Here is a 26,108-nt window from a genome sequence, read left to right on the forward strand (position 1 = left end):
CTTTTAAACAGGAGGCTGGGATGCAGATGGAAAAGGTCCTAATGTGTGGGACACATTCACCCATCAGGGAGGAGATCGAGTTTTCAAGAACCAGACTGGTGATGTAGCTTGTGGCAGCTACACTCTGTGGGAGGAGGATTTGAAATGTATCAAACAGCTTGGATTGACTCATTATCGCTTTTCTCTTTCCTGGTCACGTCTGTTACCTGATGGGACGACAGGTTTCATCAACCAGAAAGGTAATTGTTTTTTAAAAATAGAAGGATGCAGCTTTAATTCAAGGTTATTGCAGAAATCTGGATTAATTAATTCAAGCAGATCTGCAGTGGAGCTTTTAAATTGTACCTTTATTCCTTCAGCATAAATACAGGTTTTCTTTTTCTATAGTCTTGTAATAAATTCCATGTTAAATGTTTAATCTTCTTTTGGAGTCTCAGACCTCCATAGTTTCAGTGAATATGCTTATTGCTCTCTATGGCGTATTTTAAAGTGTGGTACAATTTGGCTTATCACATGATAGTATGCAATTATAGAAACCAGGCAGAATACAATACCATACAACTTCAAAGAAGCACGTTTTTTTATATTGGTAAACATTTGTAGTATAAACCTAGCAATATGTATGTATAATATTTAGCATTGTTTCCTGCTTTTTTTAATAGGCTTTTGGGCCTTTTCTGAGTATGCGCGTGTGCTCATTTTGTATTGCTGTATTAAGGTATTCCATTTATAGTCTATTTTGGGCCTTGTTTACTAAGGTGTGCTAGCGCTTTTAGTGCATGCTAACACTAGAGACACGTATAGGAATATAGGAGTGTCTCTAGCATTAGCACGCACAAATTTTAGGGTGCGCTAAAAACGTTAGCGCATCTATAGCGCAGCTTAGTAAACAGGGCCCTTTATTTTAAAATAATTTTCAATGAAATATATGACAATAATAGTTATAACAGACATAATGCAATACCATTAAACAAAAATAAACATAAGTATTTATATTTATTAGGATTTATTTACTGTCTTTTGAAGGAATTCACTCAAAGTAGTGTAAAGTAAGAATAAATCAAACATGAGCAATAGACAATTATAGCAGTAAAAATATTCAAATAACAATACAAAGTATGAATAGTATTTAAACAATTTGTCCACAACATGTAGGACCAAGTATAGAAAAATGAAAAATGAAATTATCCAAGGATAATCTAGCATAGACACCACATCTGGGTGAATTTCTTAGTAAATATTTACAGTGACAGGACTTCACACCTGGACCCTCAACTCTTCTCTTGCTATGATACATTTGAGCAATTGTTTTGGTTCAAAGAAAACATAGTTTTTCACATCATAGACTACTACACATGTACAAAGAAATCTCAATACAAAATTAACACCCAGCACCTGGTCTCATGGCTGACAGGACAAGAATTCTTGATGTCTCTTCTGGGTGGCACTTGGCAAATTAGGAAATATTTTCATTTTAGCACCTCTAAAAAAGTTGTTCTTTAGAATAAAATTAAGAACGTAAAATCATATTGAGGGGCATTTTTGAAAGGGACGTCCAAGTTGCGATTTGGACGTCCTTGCAAAATGGCGAAATCCAGAGCCGGGAAAACCCGTATTTTCAAAACAAGATGGATGTCCATCTTTCATTTGAAAAATACCATCAGGGATGTCCAAATCCTAAAACTTGGATGTTTCTGACTTTTGGTAATTTTTGAAACCAGAGACAGTCCATTTTTATTTCCATTTTGCTCATACCTTTTTCAGTAGTAGCTCAAGGTGAGTTACATTCAGGTATACTGGATATTTCTCTGTCCCAGGAGGGCTCACAATCTAAGTTTGTACCTGAGGCAATGGAGGGTTAAGTGACTTGCCCAAGATCACAAGGAGCAGCAGTGGGATTTGAACTGGCCACCTCTGGATTGCAAGACCAGTGCTCTAACCACTAGGCCACTCCTCCATGTCAAAAGCATCCTAATGCAAGCCATTTGGGCGGGGAGGAGCCAGCATTTGTAGCGCACTGGTCCCCCTGACATGCCAGGACACCAACCGGGCACCCTAGGGGGCACTGCAGTGGACTTCATAAGATAGTCCCAGGAACATAGCTCCCTTACCTTGTGTGCGGAGCCCCCCAAACCCCACTACCCACAACTGTACACCACTACCATAGCCCTTACGGGTGAAGGGGGAACCTAGATGTGGGTACAGTGGGTTTGTGGTGGGTTTTGGAGGGCTCGCTGTTTCCTCCATAAATGTAACAGTTAGGGAGGTATGGGCCTGGGTCCGCCTGTCTGAAGTGCACTGCAATACCCACTAAAACTGCTCCTGGGACCTGCATGCTCTGTCATGGATCTGAGTATGACATCTGAGGCTGGCATAGAGGTAGGTACGACATAGTTTTAAAAGCTGTTTTTGAGGGTGGGAGGGGGTTAGTGACCACTGGGGGAATAATAGGAGGTCATACCCAATTCTCTCTGTTGGTCATCTGGTCATTTCGGGCACCTTTTTGTGCCTTAGTCGTAATAAAAACACATCCGGGTGAAAATGTCCAAGTGTTCGTCAGGGACGTCCTTGTTTTTTTCGATTATGGGTCAAGGACGTCCAAGTGTTAGGCATGCCCAAGTCCCGCCTTCGCTATGCCTCCGACACACCCCCTTGAACTTTGGCCATCCTTGCAACACAGTGCAGTTGGAGACGTCCTAAATTGGGTTTCGATTATACCGATTTGGACGTCCCTGTCCATCTTCTGATTTATGTCAAAAGATAGACATCCTTCTCTTTCGAAAATGAGCTCCACTGTGATCTGGGTCTAAAGCAAAGGTCATAATCAGAAAGTCCACTGAGTAATCATCTCCATTGCTGACTCTAAGAATTGAGTCAAGTTCATTCCTACAGATACGCTATCATGCAAATTATCTGGACTGGAAGATCTCTCCAGAATCAGGTATTGGGGTCTAACTACAGGTGGTAGTAAATCAGATGGTAATTTCAGTACTTCTATCATATCTTTCTGGACCATATCCAGTGGTGTAATTAATGGGGATTTAGGAAAGTTGGATAATCTTAAAGTATTTATCCTCAACTGATTCTCTTGATATGTCAAATTTCTATGGAGAAAGGCTTTGTCTCTCACCACAGATTCATTCAATGATTGTGGTTTTGCTAATCTTTCTTCCAGGGATCCTCAACTTAATAGTGTGCTGATGTAATTCTTGAGCATGAATTTGACTGTCCCAGAAATTGCTGTCACATCATCAACTAACTTAATAGATATTTTTGTCAAGCATTAATTAAATACCTGAATAGTGTCCCAAGGTGAATCCAGTGTCTGCAAACTCAGTAATCTGGTTGATACAATATTTATTTTCTCTTGGGCAGCAAGGTCCTAATCTCAGGGGAGGAAACCACCACTGGAGATCTCTCCATCAGCGAAGAGGACCCCTCTGATACTTGCTGTTTACCAGCATAGATCTGTCCTTGGAGCTGTGGTGGGTCCAACCTCTCCAAGGGGCTTAGAGAAAACCTCATAGTCAATAGACACTTCCATTTCTGACTGAAACTCCAAAAGTTTCCAAAGTGGGTTGCCACATTGAGGGAAGCTGCCCTGATTTCCCCTTCCTGTTCATCATATCCAAATGAGAAAGACCACTGGAATATAAACAACATCAATAAAGTAAGGAGCCTCTGCTGAGGTGTCTATTCCCAACGCCATCTTGGGCCTAAGGTGCTCTATTTCTAATTTTTCAAAACAGCAAATTCTATCCCATTTTGTTTTCAGATAGAAAACACAACTTCATTATTCTATGGTCCAAGTGTACAGTTATTCATCATTTACTTGTTTTCCTGTAGTAGTTTAGGATTTTACACAGCATTCTTAACTTGGCAGATTGGAGTTAGTTTCTGCAGCATAGAAGTAAAGCTGCCCAGAGGGTAGAGTGCATGTTGTATATAGTATGTGAAAAATACTGCATAGGAGCATAAAGAGGAATTTTTTGTAGCAGTGAATGTCAGCTCTCTAGTAAATTTAAAATCTCAGAAAATGTTTCTTCTTTTAGTTGCCCATTGTACATGTATGTGCTACCATTGAAGTCTTCTTCCTCATTTTTGCAGCTGTGATTCCAGCTGTTGTGGTACTACCTTAAGTTATACCAATGTTCCAGTGTTGTGCTGGCAGCATCAAAACTTAGATTTCACTAAACAAACAAAAAAAGGTTCCACACAGGACTAATAAGCCTACATTCCAAAATTTGAGCATATGTGTGTAAGCATGTATACATGGACTGAAAATATTCAAAACCCTGTCCTTTTAGACTCTCTTTACATGCTCTTAATTTTTGGTGTAGATAAGACACTGAGGTTTCCTTTTATCAAGCTGTGGTAAAAAGGGTCCTGCAGTTTTTGCCACACGTCAGGGCCCTGTTTACCATAGTGGTTAAAAAGCCCATAAAAAGACATGGCCAAGTGGTATGATTATTCTTACCATGCAGCCACCCAATGAGGTGACAGTAAGGGCTCCCATGGTAAACTGGCAGTAACCGGGTCCTTTATTAAAAGGGCCCCTATGGGAGGAAGTCATCAACACGGGCTACTGTTAAGTTGGGTTATTTACCACAAACTGGGCTATTTTAGTATAGGGTCTCATTGATAAAATGGAACCCTGGGCTAAAATAACCTGACTTGTGGTAAAGTAACTGAACTTAAACAGTAGCCCACATTGATAACCCCCCCCCCCACACACACACACACACACACACTAAACAGAGAAGTGATAGGAGGATTCATGGGTGAGCACACATACAGACATAGTAACATAGTAAATGATGGCAGATAAAGACCTGCCCAACAAGATAAACTATTTTTACATGGTATGTGATACTTTATACTCTAGTTTGATTTGTCCTTGCCATTCTCAGGGCACAGACTGTAGAAGACTGCCCAGTACTGTTCTTGTACTAAGTTCTGAAGCTAACATTGAAACCCCTTAAAACAGAGCTGCAAGGTGCAGGAAGGATATTTTAGACTGGTATGAAGTTTATGACAGCCCCATCCTGATATATTGTGAGACTTGTTGCACTGCTTTGGAATATAAGATCTAAAGAAGGATTGGCCATAAAGTCTCCCTCCTGGATCTGGGTAACTTGTGTAGTGATCTCATAAGCCTTCTGTAATTGAGAAATCAGGATAAAAAGATTGTATTAATAAGATACATTGCCTAGCAGGAGGCTATTTATTTATTTTGATATACTGCTCTTGGACGTACAATATTAAATAGCCATTCAACATAAAAATAGTGACATAAAATACACAAGTGAAACTAGAGAGAAGACACACAAATAAAGGAGCCAGGGCTAAATCATCAATGCCATCCTCCTAGCCAAAAACCTCAGTAAATTATTAAGTTTTAAGTTCCTTCTTCTTAAACTTCAGAATTGATGACTCAAACCAGATCTTCAGCAGTCAGAAGTGCCACAGTACATAGATAAATGTCAATTTCCTGTTCATCTCCATCCTTATTCTAAGGGGGAAGGCACAGTCAACATTAAGCTGGGATTACCTCTATTCAGGAAATCTAGACTGCCCCTACTTGACATTTCGCCCATTAGATTGTAAGCTCCTTGGAGCAGGGACTGTCCTTTTTTGTTAATCTGTACAGCGCTGCGTAACCCTAGTAGCGCTCTAGAAATGTTAAGTAGTAGTAGTATGACCTAAGTGCTCTAGAAGGTGTAAAAGGAATAATAGCTGACAATAAGTTACAACAACAGGATTACCACAACAGGATAAATGCAAACATCACAATTTGAAACTTAATTCTTGTACCAACTGGCAACCAGTGTTCCTCCCTCAGTAATGGTGTCACATTGTCAAATATTTTAGCGTTATGCAATTAATCTTGTATTTTGTACAACGAGTCTCCTGATGCTTATCACTTGATACACTGAATTACGGCAATCTGATTGATAATAAAGACAGTGTCAGTATATGGAGCAAAGACAAAGGCCACAAAAAGGACATAGTGCATCAATTATTTTAAGATAATGCAAACATTTGTGGGAAAAATATCTGTGGATCAGAAAAAGTCAGGTGTCTATCCACAATTATACAAAGCATTTTTACTAGCTCTGACAGAAAGCTGTATTCCCGCAACTGTTGAGGATGGTAAAAAACAAATAGCCATTGACTCAAGTGTATTAAGCCTCAACAAATACATTCTGAGTCAGTTTTTAATTGCTCAAAAACCCAGGGCAATGTGAGTCTATTGTTATCACAGCTGTAAAGAAACTGAATGTCATCTGTTCACATACATATATACTCTCCCCTGGTTTTGAGCCAGTGAAGCCACTGGTGCTATAAAGATTTTTTAAAAGAATGGAGGTCAAAATAGAACCCTGTGGCACTCCACACTTCAACCCTTCCACATCAAGACATCAGAAACCTGACAATATAATGTTCACCTCATACTAACCTGGTTTTCCTACCTTGTAAAAGCTAACCCTCCCCCCTCATTTAAAAAGACACACTAGCAGCTGATGCACGACAATGCCGACACAGCCCATTCAAAGTGAATGGGCTGTGTTGGTATTACCTCACCAGCAGCTGCTAGCATGGCTTTGTAAATAGGGGGGGGGGGGGTGTATATATATTTGTTTCTTGTTTTCTGAGTGGGGCTGCTGTGTGTAGAGATTGATTAATTGAATTAACATATTTTGGAGGAGTAGCCTAGTGGTTAGTGCAGTGGACTTTGATCTTGGGGAACTGAGTTCAATTCCCACTGCAGCTCCTTGTGACTCTGGGCAAGTCACTTAACCCTCCATTGCCCCTGGTACAAAATAAGTACCTGAATATATGTAAACCGCTTTGAATGTAGTTGCAAAAACCTCAGAAAGGCAGTATATCAAGTCCCATTTCCCTTCCCTTCTTTCTCAAAAGGGCTCCCCCCCCCCCCCCAGTTAGTTACACCCATACCAGTGCAGAACAGGTTTTGAATGGCTTTAGAATAGCCTATGCATCAGATTCAAAACTGGCAGAAGTTAAGGGCAGATCACTTCACTAGTTTTCCTGTAAAGAAAATTACTTTCATCTCTAATTCTTCACATTTCCTGCAAACATATTTGTACAGTGAATAGATAGTACTTCACAGCATGGAATGCCTAATTGCCAGATTAGATCAATGCACAGAAGTGGGATGTAGCCTGATGAACATGTCTACTCAGAGCACTTACAGTGCTCTTTTGATTAATATGAGCTTCATAATTATAATCAGACAACTGCCTTAAAGCTGAAAAAGAATGAAAATATTTAAAATAGACAAAGTTACTGAACACAAAAAAGATTTTGGTGCATTTGCTAGAGGTTGTAATATTATGGGTGACTTACAATCATTTAATCTTAAAACCAACTAACAGTTCTTATTTGACAACTGACTGGTTCTAAGGTATGAAAAGTTACAGTAATATTAGAAATATTAATAATAGTAGATCAATGATATGGACACACTGAATTCCCAGTATTATATCACATAAGGCAGGATAAGTCTCTCTTTTTTTTTTTTTTTTGGACTGGCGAGATACAAGAATTACCTCTCCTTGTTCTTCAAACTTGCTCACACTGCTGGCAGCTGAGAAGAGAATACAGTGATAAGGAGTGAAAGAACAAGCTTCCATTTTGGTAAGCACCAGAAAATTGGCTGGACCAGGGCCCAGGTGGCCTTCACTGTCCATTGCAAATGCAAATTCTGATCCTGTTTTTTTTTACATTCTTTACAAGATTGACATGATGCCCTAGATGAACCTTCAACTATGCACCCTCTCCCCATAGTTTACTATCACCCCTTTCCTTCTTCTTTCCCCCCTTCCCATGTGCCCAAAATCTCTCTTTCCTTACCAATGTGAGAGAGAGGGATTGGAAACTGTAGAACTGATTATTATTTGACCTGAGGGGACAAGTCAACAGGCATGAAGAATGTGTCAAACGGATGACATGACTGAATTTTATCACATTTGGTAGCAATGATGGGATTTGTGGAACAGCCATAGAATTAAGTGAATTGATACTCATGCTACATAGGGCGATCTACTGGTCAAGCTGGAATGGAGTTGGACAGGTTACTGGCATATCTGACCAAACATCAGCAGCAACAGCAACCGTTCCAACAGCAGCTTCTGCACCAAATGGCCCATTAGCAAAAGCAGACAGGGCCGCTGAGAGGGGGGTGGGGGGGGCAAGATTTTCTGGGCCTGGCCTCCAAGTGCCATCTCCGCTAGCGCCGCATCAGCAAGGTTTCTATTGGCAAGCAGGCAGAAGAAGACTCAGGCTGAATTGGTCTCCTCTCCTGCTCGTGTGTTCCGGCCGGGACCCAGGTTAGCACGTGTTAAGTCTCAGTGCCGCCACAGGTCCTTCTTCTGCATTGTCCTGCTTCCTCCTGACATACTTTCTGTTTCCACTGTGGGAGGGGACGTGCAGGAATGATCTGCAGTGGCACAGGCGTTAATGCGTTATCATCCTAACCCAGGTCCTGGTCGGCACACACGAACACGAGCACAGGAAAGAAGATAGACGACCTGGTAGAGGAAGCACTGCAGAGACACTGTCACTGAGGATTAAGTACTGAAGAAGGCTTATGCAGCAAGGAATTGAGATGTGGGGGCCAGGCTGATCACAGCTAAGGAGTTAGGACTTGGAATCTTAGCCAAGCCAACTCCAAAGCTCCTCACTGCATGTGTACTTGGGGGTGCATGTGGGGTAGCCCAGGCAGGGGTGGGGTGGCCTGGGCAGAGGGGCCCTTAAGACTGCTTGCCCTGGGCCTGGCTTTGTCTCTTGGCAGCCCTGAAAGCAGATACAAGTACAGCACCAGCTCTTACAAAAGTTGGAGGACCAGAACTAAGGTGCTGAATGACTTCTAGCATATCAGCAATGGACCCAGGAAGCATATCCTTAGTGTGAGGTTATTGGGAGAATTAAAGGGATGATATCTATCCCAAGGGTGGACATGTTGTTGTCTAAAATGAGCTTAGAGGCTTTCTGGCATGTCTGACCAAACAGCAACAGTTCCAACAGCAGCTCCTGCACCAAATGGCCCAGCAGCAAAAGCAAAAACAAGAAAAAGCTGACTGCGGATAATTTCCCAGAGGCCTTGGACTATCCACATGTGGATGAAAAGATACAGTGCCAGAACAGGTTGATATTTAGAATACACATTTAGCTAAGACCTTAGAGAAAACGGTACCACTAAAAAAGGTCTTATGCCCCACTCACAAATGCTCACCTTGGTTTTCTCCAGAACTTCGACCCCTTAAGTGCGAAGGACGGAAACTGGAAAGAAGATGGCATAAATCTCACCTGGATGAAGACAGGCTAAACTTTAGGAAACACATGACGAAGTACCACCAAGCCATAACAGCAGCCAAAAAACAATATTTCTCTCAATGTATTGAACAGGCTGCCAATTCAACCAAGCACCTGTTCAACATAATAAACCACCTACTGCAACTTCAACAACAGAACCAGCCTGCCTAGTCAAAACTGAATGACAATAATTTTGCTGCATACTTTACCAACAAAATTAAGTCTATGTTAGGATTTAAAGGCAGTTCTACCCAGTCTCCAATCAGCTAACCAGAAGCGCACAAACTCGCCCCTTCTTCACACAGACATATGGGGCTCTTTTAACCCAATAACAGATGAGGGCCTTGACAAAATTCTAAGAAACCTTCGACCATCTACCTGCTCCCTTGAACCCTGCCCATCATAGATTGTGCAGTAGGCAAGCAGGGGCCTCATAGAAGGTGCCATAAAAATTGTGAACTCCTCTCATTGTAATGGGCAACTACCAACAGCATTAAAAAGGGCAGCGGTGCGTCCTTTGCTAAAGAACAACAACGTTAACCAGGACAAACTTGAAAGTTATCGGCCAGTATCTAACATCCCATTTCTAGGAAAACTTATAAAACAGTCTGTGTTCAACTCAGTGATTGGCTAGAAGAGAGGAACTGGCTAGATCCATGTCAATCTGGATTCAGACCCGGCTATGGAACAGAAATGGTCCTTGTATCCCTATTAGAAACCGAGACAGGAGATTTGCCTCGGTGTTAGTACTGCTAGATTTCTCAGCAGCTTTTGACATGGATCACAATATCATGCTAGCACGACTGACAGAAACAGGTATCAATGGAACAGTACTAGCTTAGTTCAGATCCTCTTCATCAGACAGGAAACAGTTCATACTGTTCGGCAGCACCTCATCACCACCATGGGTACTGATCTGTGGGGTACCACAAGGATCGATACTGTCACCTATTCTGTTCAATATCTATCGCAAGCCATTAGCTGAGCTTATTCGGTCGATGGACACTTTATTCTACATCTACACAGATGATGTACAGCTACCTATACTCAATAAACCTGACTTACCCACAGCTCTGAATAAACTACCTGTCTAACATCAATTCAAGAATGGGCTAAAAACAACAAACATTTCCTGAACCCGAGCTTTTATGGGTCCCTAACACAAGTGGGCACATACGTGACATCAAAATCTCTTTTGGGAAATACAAACTCCCCCTCAAATCATGTCAGGAGCCTTCAACACTTACTCTGAGCCCTCAAATCCAAGCAGCTTTCAAGAGCTGCTTCTATCATTTGCAACAACTAAGCTACCTCTCTCCTTACATTGAGAATGCAAGTTTTGTGTCAGTTGTGCATGCCATGATAACATCAAGACTAGATTACTCTAATACACCTTATACTGGTCTGACTACAAAGGTACAAAGGGTCTGCACAAGTTCCAACTGATTCAGAATGCTGCAGCAAGATTATTAGAAGGTTGTAGGTGATGTGACTACATCACACAATTTTCGCAAAAACTTCACAGGCTAACAGTACAATACAGGGCCAAATGTAAAATTCTGTCTGATCTTCAAGGCCCTTAAAGGAAATGACCCAGAATACTTGAAGAACAGGATCTCCCTCTACACACCTCCAAGGTCACAGGTCCTTCCAAGGAGTACCCCTAACCACACCATCTCCAAAAGCTGAAATTAAATAGCGATAAGACCACGTTCTCATGGTTAGGTCTGACAAACACACCAGAGTTTCCCAACCATTTACTATCAATACTAATACCTTCTCATTTAGTCTAAATCTAAAATTCTAGGAGTTGAGGTAGATAGCTCACTATCATTTTCCTATCATGTAACATCGCTGGTCCAGAGTTCTATTTTTGATGTTAAGAAAATTACAATCAGTTCACAAATACTTTGAACCATGTGCCTTTAGATTGCTGGTTCAGGCTTTGTTATTATCTAAGCTGGACTACTGTAATATTATTTATATTTGCTGCGCAAAAACTTTCATAAAGAGATTACAGTTAGTCCAGAACACAGCCACATGGCTAATTTTCTTTCTAAGTAGATTTGATTCTGCGTCAGTACTGTTGCAAAGATTTCATTAGTTACCCATATATGCAAGATGTAAATTCAAACTCTGCACTGACATTTAAGATCATATACGGTGATGCTCCTCTTTATCTGACGGAGTGGATTACATTATTGCATATGAAACCGATCCAGAATTAGGGACCTAATGTTGTTAGCTTTTCCTTCTGTCAGACATGCTACCAAGTATAGGATATTTAATTCCTCTCTTCATTTTCAAGTTGTTTCCATATGGAACTCGTTACTACTACAATTTTGAATCTTGACCAATTATTATGCTTTTAGGAAAGCTCTTAAGACGTTTTGATTTATGGAATTTAACATGAGTTGATGGCAATCTCAGATTTTATATGCTGACTTGCAACTAGAGATATATTGGTTTTTATTGTGATCCACATCAAACCATTTGTGGTATTTTCAGAATGTAAGCACTACATAATATAACATAACATAACATAGGACATCACACAATGTGATACCCACCAGTTTCCCAGGAAACAACTACTTGAATGACCATATCTTGTATCTGGACTTGACTCAGCAGTTAGGCCAAAGGGCAACAATATTCATACCCTACTAGGTGCACAACCACAGGTTCACTATGCGTTGACCGCAATGTGAATGTACATGCTGCACAGACCAAAATGATGGACTCCAGTTTAACAGGAGTGAAAACAGGCTTTTGGCACTAACTCATAAAAAAAGAGACAGAGAAGCTTTCAAAAAGAACCTGGAGGAATGTTGACAGTTGCTCAGGAGCAATAGATCAGAGTGAGGTATCTTTGAAGGACACTATAAAAACAGGGAAATTATGGCATTCTGATAGGTTGTATCAAAGACAAAGAAAAACAGGTGTCTTAAGGGAAGAGGATAGTAAAGATTGCAAATTATCCTCAATTGTTACACAGATTGTAGATATAAATACAAATACACTTTGAAATGATTGTACACCAATGCAAAAGATTCAGCAGCAAGAGTTATCATTGGAGCACTGTGATCCTATAACCCCCATTTTGATATTGCTTCATTAGCTCCCAGTTTTGTGGAGAACAAAGTTTAGGATATTGGTACTGTTTTATAAGGTGTTACATCCGCTTCCGCATACGGTTCAGACTTCTCCTTTTGACCTACAAGTGCATCCACTCCGCAGCTCCTCAGTACCTTTCCGCTCTCATCTCTCCCTACACTCCTCCCCGTGAACTCCGTTCGCTGGGTAAATGTCTCCTGTCGTCCCCCTTCTCCCCCACTGCTAACTCCCAGCTCCGTTCCTTCTATCTCGCTGCTCCCTATGCCTGGAATAGACTCCCTGAGCCAGTACGTCAGGCTCAGTTTCTGGCTGTCTTCAAGTCTAGGCTTAAATCCCACCTCTTTGCTACTGCTTTCGACTCCTAACCATGACTCTCTTACTCAACACCCTCACTTATCACCCCTACCACTGCAATTTCCCCACCCCTAGCTGTCTGTTCGTCTGTCCAATTTAGATTGTAAGCTCTGTTGAGCAGGGACTGTCTTTTCATGTTAATTTGTACAGCGCTGCGTAAGTCTAGTAGCGCTATAGAAATGTTTAATAGTAGTAGTAGTTACATAAGAAACACCAAAGTGTTTGGCAATTATTATTAAAGAGAGAGATTTGCACGCACTGCCTCCACTGCATACAAATCTCTCTCATGAATATTCATTGTGGGTATCCTGAAAACCTGACTGGATGGGATGCCTCCAGGACCAGGTTTGGGAACCACTACCATATGGTTTTTTTTTTTCATGTAAATCAGCACTAAGTGCTATTCTATAAATGGCACTCAACTTGGAGCGCTGTTTATAGAATAGCACTTAGCACACATTTACAGAATTTAATCCTAATTGACTTGCCCAAGATCATAAGGAACAGTAGAGTAGAGGGATTTGAACCTGGCTTCACTTATTTTCAGCCCATATCTCTAACCATTAGACTACCCTTCCACTCAGGATAGCGAATAGAGGCCCTGACTCAGTCGTAAAAGTCACAGTGGTATGTATAAACTGCAACCCTATTTTTAGCCGGAGGAACATCAGGTGAATTACTTTTTTAACATCTGACGGTTTGTAGGAAGTTCAGGACCTGTACCAACTTTCACTGGTAATCTGTTGGCACATTTCATCTACTCACTCCAGACTCCTCTAGTGTACATTAACTTAGTCTAGACAAGAATGTTTGATCTGAACCAAAAGAGTTTACTAAAACTTGGACTTATATATAACAGGGACAAGTATTTATATGTAGAGTTAAAGCAAAAATAGTTTTCAAAACTTACATTCTCTTGTCAGCTTCTTTAGGTTCTCAGTATTCTGGAGATTCCTAAGAAAATGACTTTAGTCTCAGTATTCTTATCTGGTGGTTTCTTCCCCAGATGGGAGTTCCTCTGTGGAATTCTTAATCCCTGTGGCTTTCAGGGACTTCTTTCTGGTTTCTTATTGCTTCTCAGGTTTAGATCTTAGGTTATAGCCTCCCTTCTTTCCCTCTGAAGTATGTGGTGATGGGCTGGCTCCACATTCCATCTAACACCTAAGGCTAGTAGTTAAGCAATTCAGTACCTTTGTACAAACTGCCCATATATTGTGTCCTTGGCAGTCTGAGTTTTGTTCAGGGCATAGTTCTGAAATTGAGCTCAATGAATGTGTTCGGTTTCCAACAACTGTTGAGATTTTCTTTGAAGTCTGATCGTCTGATATTCAAAAGCATATATCTGGGCAAATGCTGCTAACTGGGACTATGTATAGTAAATTACTTCAGATAAACATCGGCATGGTCCATCCGGTCTGCATAACAATGCATCCGGAGCTGCACCTGTCATTCCATGCAGGTTACTCTCCTTCATGATCAGATTCTGGCATCACAAATAAGGCAACTGGTAATTTGCCACAATGCCAACCACATATTGGCAATTATATCATTTTGATTGCAGCATAGAGGGGCATAATCGAAAGGCGCCGGCCAAATAGCTGGCCGTCCATCATCGGGGCCGGTGCTGCAAGCGAGTGGAGCCAACTGTATTTTCGAAAAAGATGGCCTGCCATCTTTTTCTTCGCTGATACGGTTGGGCCCTGCCAAATGTCAGAGTTCGCCGGGGTTGAGATGGGTGGCATCGGTTTTCCGCCATAATGGAAAATAATGCCGGCAATCTCAAACCCAGCGAAATCCAAGGTATTTGGTCATGGGAGGAGCCAGCATTTGTATTGCACTGGCCCCCCTCACATGCCAGGACACCAACCGGGCACCCTAGGGGGCACTTCTAAAAATTAAAAATAGCTCCCAGGTGCATAGCTCCCTTCCCTTGGTTGTTTAGCCCCCCCCCAAATCCCCCCCCAAAACCCACTCCCCACAACTCTACACCATTACCATAGCCCTAAGGGGTGAAAGGGGGAACCTAGATGTGGATACAGTGGTTTTCAGGTGGGTTTTGGAGGGCTCCCATTTACCACCACAAGTGTAACAGGTAGGGGGGGATGGGCCTGGGTCCACCTGTTTGAAGTGCACTGCACCCACTAAAAACTGCTCCAGGGATTTGCATACTGCTGTCAGGGAGCTGGGTATGACATTTGAGGCTGGCATAGAGGTTGGCAAAAAAGTTTTTTTTTTGGGTGGGAGGGGGTTGATGACCACTGGGGGAGTAAGGGGAGGTCATCCCTGATTCCCTCCAGTGGTCATTTGGTCAGTTGGGGCCCCTTTTTGAAGCCTGTTTGTGAAAAAAAAGGGATCAAGTAAAGCCAGCGAAATGCTCGTCAAGCCTGGCTTTTTTTTTTCCATTATCAGGCGAAGCCGGCCATCTCCTGAGCACACCCCCGTCCCGCCTTCACTACCCTACCAACACGCCCCCTTGATGTTTCGCCTGCTCCACGACGGAAAGCAGTTGAACCCGGCCAAAATTGGCTTTTGATTATACCGATTTCGCCGGGCTCAGGAGATCACCGGCCATCTCCCGATTTGTGTTGGAAGATGGCCGGCGATCACTTTCGAAAATGAGCTGGATAGTCACATTCATTGTCAACAATCCAACAGTGTTGCAAACTGGCAACATATTACTTGCTATCAAAGGTGATATACTCATAGCATATGATAAGAATGTGATATGAAATATGCATTCTTGTTGTTGATATGTCCTCGCTATTTTCAGGACACAGAACATAGAAATCTGCCAGCACTGGCCTTACTTCACAACTACCAGAGTTGCCTCTAGCTTGTCTTTGAGGGCATTCCCTTTCTCATTTTCTTTGCCTCCGAGATTTTCAGTCTTCAACTAGATCATCATACATGCTCAATCCTGTAAAGATGACCACGTGGTTACAGAATATACCTACAAGCAAGATTAAAGTTGATGAGTTAAAACACTTTTAACTCATCAACTTAAATCTTGCTTGTTCGTATTCTGTAACCACGTGGTCATCTGCATCTTACATTAGATTAGATTTATTATTTTTTAGTTCACCCTTATCCAGGGCAAATTACAATAAAAACATTCATAAAATATAAAATAAAAATAAAAAAGCAGCAAAAACAAGATATATAAAAAATACATCACTTAGGACAATAAAATGCCTTAAACAAAAGAAAGTCTCTTAGCTGCTTCTGAAATGCTGGCTCACAGGTTTCACATTTGAGCCGTAATGGCAGACTGTTCCAAGAAATTTTATTGAAATTTTTTTATGAGGACACCAAATGTAAATAGAAAAATTCAGCAGAACAATATAACAGTCAACTATTACTACTACTATTACTACTATTTAGCATTTCTATAGCGCTACAAGGCGTACGCAGCGCTGCACAAACATAGAAGAAAGACAGTCCCTGCTCAAAGAGCTTACAATCTAACTATTACCTTATAAAAATTTAAAATCTTGTAAAACTTTACAACTGTCATCAAAGGAGACAACTTTGTTAAAGAAGAGGTAAGTAAACCTGAGGTAACAGAAAAATTAGTGTAGTATCCTGGGGAAGAACAAAAAAAATAAATGAATAAGAGGAGAAAAATAAGGTGGGGAAAAGGAAATCAAAAGCATCATTTTGTATGATTAAAGTGGAATATTGTATCAAGTCTAAGCGGCTATGTAGTATGCAATGGCAGACTGTTCCATTCAATAGGGCAACGGATGGGAAAAGTACCAGTGATCAAACGCTGCAGAGAATAAAATGTTTTAAATTCTGATCTAAAGAGGGAATATGATGTTTCCAGTCTCAGATAGTGCGGTAATGAATTCCATGACACTGGGGCTAGAAAATAGAAAGTTCTAGACCTAGTGGATTCCCATTTTGCCTTAGATGGACGGGGCAGTATCAATCTATTATCGTAAGAGCGCGAAGAGTCCAGAGATACATGAAGGGAATAACAAGTGGTGCAAGGTAGTCAGTTTTTTTTTTAATTGTAGAATGTTTTATGTTCCAGAGTCAAGATCTTAAATTTAATCCTACAATCTATAGGAAACCAATGTAGTTGCTTTAAAAGCGGGGTGACATGAATACACAGTCTCCACTCATTAACTTGTCTTTCAGCTGGGGGAATTTCAGGGCTTTACAATGAGCAGGGGATATGGCATGGCAATTTCTTTTTGTACACATAGAAGCAGCCATGCAAGTGGGTTCTTTGCTGACAGTGTAACTTCCTCTGGCCTGAACAGAGACATTACCTTGAGCTTGATGTCCTAGCCGGCCACCCATCTTGTCTGACACTTTTGAAGGCCCTGGTTCCGGATTTTATCTTTCCTGCCAGAAAACATTTTCATTGTGACAAACAGTTCCTTTAAGCCATGAATTTTAAGTTCAGAATTTGGGTGAGTCAACTTCTTGCAGTCCCAAGGCTTCTGAGATGCGAGTTAATTGTATCAAAATTGGAATTACTCATTTCTGCTTACTAGTCTGCAGTTTGAGAAGACAATGACTTTCATCAACTACTTGAAAAAAAATCTGTTTCCTAATTGAAGTCTGGGACTGGTGCATAGTCATGGTGTTATTTATATCCATGTATTCCCCAAGTTATCCCCTGCTATAAATATAATGATTATAGTAAACCTTATTTATGAGTTTGTTAAATAATCTAGCTCTTGATGTGCATAACAGCAGAGGAGGGAAGTCTTAGCCTTTATGAGTGGATATGGAAGAAATTTACATTTTATTAATTTTATCTAATTAGGCCTTAGTTACATGCTAGATGATGCAGTTTCTGAAGCCTGTGCCATCCTGCTAAGCTTGCTTTTTCTTGAAATATAATAGTATCTCTGAAGACAGCTTTCAGGCTTTTCCATGTCAAAATGAAGCATATCTCATGGATTCTGCTAGTTTCTAAGCAACCTTAAATATTTATTTTGTAGCTCTCAAAATCTGGTTTGCAGGGTCATCAGCTAGCCTCAGGTTTCAGGACCTGCAATGGATGTTTTCACTGGGCTGCTGAGGTTCATGGCCGACTCTGTCACTAGGTAGAGTAGGTGTCCACCTAGGGTAGCAGCAGTTGGAGCACAGTTCACACTGCCATCCATCTTCCATCTTGTCTCTTCTTCCAACCACCACCCCCGCCTTCCCACTTCTGGAGTCAAACAGGCAACTGAATTCAGCATGGGTGCAGGGCCTTGAACCACAGGCCTACATTCATGCTGCTATATCTCACCCACTCTAATGTAGCACTTCTCGGAAGGGGTAGGTTGGGATGCAACAGCACTTTATCATGGACCTGTGCTTCAAGGCCCTGCACCCATGCTGAATTCAGTTGCCTATTCAGTTCTGGAAGGAGGAGGGTGGTAGCAGCAGCAGAAGCAGGAAGAGAAAAGGGGGAGATGTTAGATGCTGGATTTAGGAGGAGTGGAGATGATATGCTGAATGAATGGGTGGTAGGGAGGGGAAAGGGAGATGCTGGATGGTGGGGAAGGATTAGAAAGGGAAGATACTAGGGATGGTGGTAGAAGCCCTTGAGCTGCTTCTGTGGTAGGGGAGGGGGAAAGAGCTACATAGTTGAAGGTTTCCCTAAGGTGTCATAGGTTTGGAGAGTTTTGGTTCTGTACCTTTCCCAAACATGTAAATCTTGGGTTAGGCCATGAAGCTGTATGTAGGGAACTAATGGAACACTCTAAGCTCCAAATTTTACATTTTTGTGCAAACGTAGGGAGAAAACGAAGTGTAAAAATATCAACAAATCAGTCTGCTCCCATAGTCTTGAAACAATGTATCTGTTGCCCATGAATTTAATTTCCTACAATTTCATTAAGAGAAATAAAAGCTACAGAACAAATTGTGCAAAAGATGCTGGGGATAATATTCAGCCCATGGCGGTAAGCATTTTTTTTTTTAAGTTGCCCCAGATATTATCTCCAGCTATTCAGTGCTGGGCCATTTCCAGGCAGCAGTACTGAATATTGGGGTCTAATTTAATGGGGCTAACTGCCAGAGTTTATGTGGGTTCCTGCTGATATTCAGCTCCACTTCCCCTCCCCCGATGCAGCCCCTTTTACTTCCCTCCTCCTTTCCCAGCCCATGTCACAGTCTCCCTGGGCCTACATCATATCCATGGTGGTCCAGTGGGGGTGATGGGGGCATGAGTGAAGCCCACTTGCTCCTGACCCTTAAGGCTACCAGAATAAAATGGGCTTCTACCCCCATCACCCCCACTGGACCATTATGTATATTAGATGGGCCTGAGGGAGCCTACCTAGACCAAGGGTTTTGTGGGGGATGTTCTGGGAAGAGGGGTTTGTGATTTTCACAGGCTGGGGAACAGGGGAATGGAAAAAGGGGGCCGACATCACGGGCAGGAAGGGGATTGTTGAGGATAAAAAAAATTAATTATGCAGGAGCCGGCTAATATTCAGTACTGGCACCCACATAGCTAAGCGGGCTTAATTCGGACAATTTTGGAGCTGTCCTAAATTTGCCCACCTAACTAAGTGGCAGGTGCCAGCACTGACAATTGCCAGCTCTTCCCCAATGCCACCTCTGTACGTGTCCATTTTTTAAATGGACGTTCAGAGACGATATTCAGTGGCACTGCTCAGTTAAGTGCTTCTGAATATTGGCGATTGGGCGGCCAGGAGTGATTTAAACATGCTGGAGCCTCTCCAGTCTGCATGAATCACTTTGAATATCGGGGGAGGGGGCTGTGCATTAACCCCCTAATTCTATACACTTGCAAGTTCAATTTTACACTTAATGCACAAAATTGCGTGTTCAAGTTATGGAATACTGTCAGTTGTACGCATACCTTAATATAATAAATTTACATGAGCTTGAGCTACTAATTATTGGCTCTAATTGGTACTAATTAGCACTTATATGTGCAGCTGCCCTTAGTCAGGATTCTACAAATTGTGTGCCTAAATTCCATAGCATGCAACTGCAAGGGGAGCTTGGACATTGGGAAGCCATGTGGGCAGGGCAGAGCAGGAGAATGCCTAGAACATACACGTACAGGTTATAGAGTACTACTGCACAGATTATAGAATACAGTATTCTATAACCTGTACTGTAGTATACACTACATTATGTGCTTAAGTACAAAATTTACAGGCTCACATTTATGCCTGATTATACATGGGGAAAGTGTTACCGTGTAAACGTTGGCATAAAATGCCGACTTACATTCTATTCTATAACAGAATCTGGGTACCTATATGCTGTTATTGAATATGTGCTGGGTGCCCTGCATTTTGGTGCCCAAATGACCAGCAGGCCTGATTATTGTAATTCATTATATCACGGTCTTACAAAAACTGGTCTTAAGAGACTTCGATTGGTTCAGTACACAGCAGCTCATTTGGTGACAGATGGCAAGAAGTTTGATCATATAACACCTGTTTTGAAAGTATCGCATTGGCTACCAATTTCAGCCAGGATTACATTTAAGATGCTGTGTTTGGTGTTTAAGGCTTTTTATCTGGAAGCACCAGTGTATTTAAGGGACAAATTCCAAGCAACAGTATTTTTGATTGTGTGTTCATCTCAGCATTGTTTATTACAGCTGCCATCGCTCTGGTTGTGAAATTAACTTCCACAAGACACAGAACTTTTTGTTACATTTGTCCTCTCTTATAGAACTCTTTACCTGCAGAAGTGAGCAGTTAACAAGCTACCTTGGGTTTTGTAAGATTCTCAAAACATGGATTTTCGAGAATGGCTTTGCTGGATCATAAACAGCAGAAAAGAAAAGCAGACCCATGTGGTAAAATAAAACAAAATTTATTCAACACAGAAACATAAAATCAGCATCTAACTGTCCTCTAACTGCCCAACATGGCCACGTTTTGCCCTCTCAAGGGTTGCGTCAGGGGCTTAACATGAAACCAGCAGGAACAGTCCAATGTTTTCCCTGTCTGGTTAGTGCAGTGTAGCACAAAGAATAAAGCTCCCAAGCAGTGAGCTGTCATTCTCAAGCAGCTGCAGCTTATATTGAAGAGGAAGAGGTCTCAAAGCTAAAAACTCCTTTCTTCTAGTGTGAGTAGACAAAGTCACATCAGGGAAAATGGAAGGTTTTAAGCCTAGAAACAAAGTGTCTCACTTCTGGAAAAAAAAAACTTTAAAAACTATAGTCTCAATCCATCGCTGGAGCAAACACTAAGATCAAAGTGGCAGGAGTGACCTCTACCTCCAATGATGTTTGCAAAATCTGAGAGACATCCAATATCTCTGCGGAGACCTGAGATGCTATTTGAACAGTTGTATGCAGTGAAGGAATTTTTTTTCTTTTTACTGGAGCATAATATACATTCTCTAAAGGAGGAAATACTTCTAGAGGAAATTCCAAGGCTTCCAGTAAATATTTTGTAACATCTCTTTAGCAGAAATAACAGGGCTGCAAGGAAAATGTAAGAGATTCAAGCTATTCTTCACCAAAGTTTGGGACAAAAAGAAGAAATCTAAATTTTCTTTTACAAGTGCTTGGATTTTCAATGAATATTCCAATAAAGTATTGTCATACACTGCACATTTTCCTTGAATATCTTTAGTCAATACAGTTAATTTGTCAAATCGTTTATTCATAGTACCTTGCATACTTTCAAAGGTTCTCCATATCTGGTCCAGTGTCACCTCCTTAGACTTAGAAATCTGAGATCATGGAAAGTCCAGGGCTTTCTTCCTCTTTATAGGGAGAGAGTCCTCCCATGGCAACTCCTATTATTATCTCCTTCTGGGCAAAGCTCTTGGGTGCCTCCAGGGTCAGGAAATCCTGACCCAGACCCAACTGCCCTGAGAATCTCCCTAGTAACTTTGGGTCTTGCTGGAGTATTACCCCCAACTGCCACTGAAGCACAAGCATCTTCAGCAGTGCTTACCATGGCAGCATCCCCAGCACTTCCAGGTTTGGGTATAGTGGGAGGAAAATGTTACTTGGGACTCAGTGATGTTTCCAGCTCAAAACTTCCCTTTCTTGGGTAAGTAAGCGGAGCAATGCCCAAAGCACCTCACATCATGAACTTCTCCATAGGTCCTGGTGAGGGGAATGGAAAGGATTCTGTCGGGTATGTCCTAAGACTCCCTTTCTGATTCTTCCCTGTGGCTGTGGAGCTCCAAAAGGAGCAAAGCAAAGGAAGGGGCATTGGTGGGTTGGGGAGCGCCCAGCATTTAGGCATGGTTTTATAGAATACTTACATTTACTCACCTAAGTGCCAGTAGTTAAATGCAATCTAATTTGAGAGACCTTACAGTTCTAGTGTGGGGACTAAATGTATAAACTCAATTTGTTGTGTCCCAAACACTCGCAATTAAAGTATGCGTTATACAACAATGCTTCATCCACAGTCAACATTCAACATTTCCAGAGCTACAGACCCAATAACATTAATTTCTCAATTTTTAACGGAGATCATCAGAGTATCTTGCAACATACACCATATGGGAACAGTTCAAAAAAATATAAGAACATGAGTAGATCTATGACAATGTGCGCAGCACCATGAGTATATTGGAATACTGTTCTCATATGGTGTATGTTGCAAGATACTCTGATGATCCCCGTTAAAAATTGAGAAATTAATGTTATTGGGACTGTAGCTCTGGAAATGTTGAATGTTGACTGTGGATGAAGCATTGTTGTATAACACATACTTTAATTGCAAGTGTTTGGGACACAACAAATTGAGTAGTTAAATGCAAGCATATAAGGGTGGCATAAATGCTCATGCTAGATGCGAAAATGCAGACTTAAAGTAGTATTCTATAATATCAGTTCCACTATAGTGTCAGTTCCGCACAGAAGTGCCATTATAGAATTTGCGTAAGTGTCCTGAATCCTAATTTTATGTGCCCTATACTGAATCTACCACCTGATGTGTAACTGTACTTTAATGATTTGAATTATTTCTATCCAGGATCACATTTAGGCTGTCTTTGAATTGATTACATTTGTATCTGAAAAAGTCCGAGGCCATTTGGATAAGTAGAAGCAGTGTGTTTTTTCTAGTGAAAAAGGTGCCGGTACTCAAATGCCAGGCCACCCATCAGAGATGGGGTGATCACTGAGGGACCCACCTCATAATAGCCAGCCCCCATGCAACTAGTCACAGAATCTATGACAAGACAGAATTGGTGTGTAGAGCCTGAGCTCCTTCATTAAAACTTGGGGACCAGGATCAATTTTAGCAGACAATGGAAAATGTGCCGGTACTCAGTACCCCATGTACCCCCTCAAAAAAAGCCCTGAGTAGAAGAGAACAACTGAGTGATTGTCCAAAATTAAAATGTGACGGAATAACTTATTTTTGACCAGGTACACAGTCTGGGAGTCCTTTTTGACTCATCCTATTCATGAGAGCCCCAGTTAGTACCATTATGCAAAGGGTGTTTATTTTCAGTTTCTTAGGCTGCATTATGTTTGGCCATATTTGGAAAAACAAGCCTTTGCTGCATTAATTCATGCTTTTGTACTTTAATGTATTGATTGTTGTAATTCCTTGCACATAAGTCTGAAGAAAAGTTAATTAAATGTTGACAACTAATCTAGAATATGACAGCAACACTTTTGACAGGCGCCAGTTAGAGGGACAAGATATTACCAATCCTTTATTCATTATACATTCTGTCAGTTAAAGCCCATCTGAAATTTAAAATTCTCTCATGAAGTTCTTCTAAGTTGTAAGTGTTTTGGTCCCAGCCTTCCTTTGTACCTGACTGAAACTGTATTTGCTAACATAATCACTAGGATCTGACAACAGATTTATTTATTTATTTATTTATTGTGATGTCTTAACCACCTGTATGAAGAAATTCACCTAAGGTGGTGTATGACAGGCATAGATTGACAAAGAACTTAACATTTTGTCAACAGCAGTGGTGTACCTATTGTAATTGACACCCAGAGTGGATTATTTGTTAACATTCCTCTTAGACCATGGGTGATCAATGTTGGCCTTCAAGGGCCACAACCCAGTCGGGTTTGTAGAATTTTTGTAATATGCATGAAATCTATTTGCATACAGTGGAGGCAGTGCATGCACATTGATCTCATACATGTTCATTGGGGAAATCCTGAAAACCTGAGTGGGTTGTGGCCCTTGAGGACTGGTATTGGGTAGCCCTGCCTTAGACCAACAAAATATTTCCTATCTATCTATCCTTCCCTCCCACCTTGTGTTAAAATTAATACCTTGACTGGCATGAATGTCCAAGCCCCGCCAGTGGAAGAGGTCCATTAAGCAGCAGGGAAATCGGTAGTATGCTTCCAGCTGTTGATGTTGATACTCCCTGTACACACTTAGTTCATGCATCCCTTATTGCCTGTAATTGGGGCAAACCACTCCCACTGCTCCACTCTTGGTACGCTACTGGTTGACAGCATTACAATAGTAAAATGACCAAGTATAAGCATAAATATAATCAAAGAGGTAAACTTGGAGATAAGCAAATTGAATCCTAATAACAGGAATAAGACGACATAGCATCAGAAACATATAAATTAAAACAGCACAGTAGAACAATCATATAACAGAAATATGATAAACGTCTTAGGGTACAAATGATACATCATAGTAGGCAGCATGGAGGAACAGTTATACAACCAGGGCTTTTTTTGAGGGGGTACTCGGGGATACGGAGTACCGGCACCTTTTCCAGTGTCTGCTAAAATTGACCCATGGACCACAAGTTTTATTGAAAGAGATCAGGCTCAACACACCAATTCTGCCTTGTCATAGATTCTGTGACTGGTTGCAGGGGGCCTGGCTATTGTGGGGTGGGTCCCTCAGTAATCACCCCACCCTTGAAGGGTGGCCTGGCATTTGAGTACCGGCACCTTTTTTGCTAGAAAAATTGTACTGTATATAATACAGATATGATACTCACAATGTCACCACAATATTAATTAAACCCCTTAATAGGTACCATGTTAGAACATTCATATAATATAGATGTGATAAACAACATGTCAGCTCAATACGGTGGATTCTTGAGCATTTTGTTCATCTGCTGCGTCATCACTACTCATTTATGTTTGCTGTTTTATTTTGGGAGGCTGGTCCTCTTTGGTTTGACACCCCAATAGAATTCATATATCATAGATATGATGTTCATAATGTCAATAAGACATAAAGAAACATCTTAAAAGGCAACCCTGGAGGTAAGTGCAGTTGAGACTTATTTACACATAGACAGTGAAGATAGGTAGAACAAAGTTGTCAGGATAAACAGATTGGTGGCTAAAATTACATTACATTACAAAAGAACCATATTCTACCACAATCACACCTTGTACTTGTGCACACTATGAATTTGTTCAGACCGGAACCGGCGAATGCCACTACGGTCAAGTAAGCCACATTGAGCCAGCAAATAGGTGGGAAAATGTGGGATACAAATGTAACAACTAACATTAGATTAATCAACCTAAACTAAATCTACTCCGAAAATACATATTCCTGAAATAAAAAGGCTTTCAAAGGTTTTCAAAATTGTTTGTAATTAGACGTACATTTCAAGGAGTGTGGTAGTAGATTCCAATTTTTTGTAGCTTGAAAAGTGATAGTAAAACATATTTTCTTATATCTAACCTTTGATGCACCTGGATAATGAAGGATTAGAAAATGTTTGGATGAACTATTACAATTTTTGCTGATGGAAAATTCTACCCACAGTTCAATAAGGTATAAGGAACTGGTCTTAGGTACAAGGTGTGTGGCAGATGCTGAGTGAGTGGACAGTCAGTCACCTCAAGTAAAGGCTTGGGAGAACAGGACTTTTACCTACTTTTTGAAATAGAGGTACTCTTGAGTTAGGCATAGCCCCTCTGGGACAGAGTTTCAGAGTGTAGGGGCTACGTCTGAGAAGACTTGCTGGCAGGTATCATGTTGCGTGACTCCCTTTCACAAGGGTACAGACAGTGATACTCCTTGAGAGGACTATATTTTTTTTTATTATGTAACAATATGTGATTTATCTCTATTTTTTTTTTTTATTTGGCTTATTTTATTGTACGAATAAACAGCTTACAAAGTTTATAAATAAAACTAGATTAGATTGGATAGCCAGTAACAAGCTTATTTGGACATTTTAATCTGGCTATAGAAGGGATTTTAGCTCTAGAATGCTCCTGGTGGCCCTTGTTGATGGCCTTTACGTGATGCTCGAGAAGATAGATTCAGTTATTATCAAAGCAGAGATGTTATGCTGTCTAGAAGTGGTTGTAGCTTGATGAAGGTATAACAAATTAAAGGACCTTTTACAACACCACTGTACAGCTA

The 26,108-nt window shown here is 41.1% G+C and overlaps 1 protein-coding gene across 3 annotated transcripts in view; it reads left to right on the top strand.

Moving 5' to 3' along the window:
- LCTL (lactase like) overlaps positions 1–26,108 on the top strand; it is a 193,449-nt gene that overhangs the window by 40,898 nt on the left and 126,443 nt on the right. For all 3 annotated transcript variants that reach the window (XR_003940714.1, XR_003940715.1, XM_030191236.1), the window contains exon 3: positions 12–239. Coding sequence is in view for 1 of the 3 variants with exons in the window: in XM_030191236.1 (XP_030047096.1) it covers positions 12–239 (228 nt within the window). In the remaining 2 variants the exon portion in view is untranslated. The remainder of the gene's footprint in view (positions 1–11; positions 240–26,108) is intronic.

The sequence above is a fragment of the Microcaecilia unicolor genome, chromosome 2, assembly GCF_901765095.1.
Source record: "Microcaecilia unicolor chromosome 2, aMicUni1.1, whole genome shotgun sequence".
Lineage (NCBI taxonomy): Eukaryota > Metazoa > Chordata > Amphibia > Gymnophiona > Siphonopidae > Microcaecilia > Microcaecilia unicolor.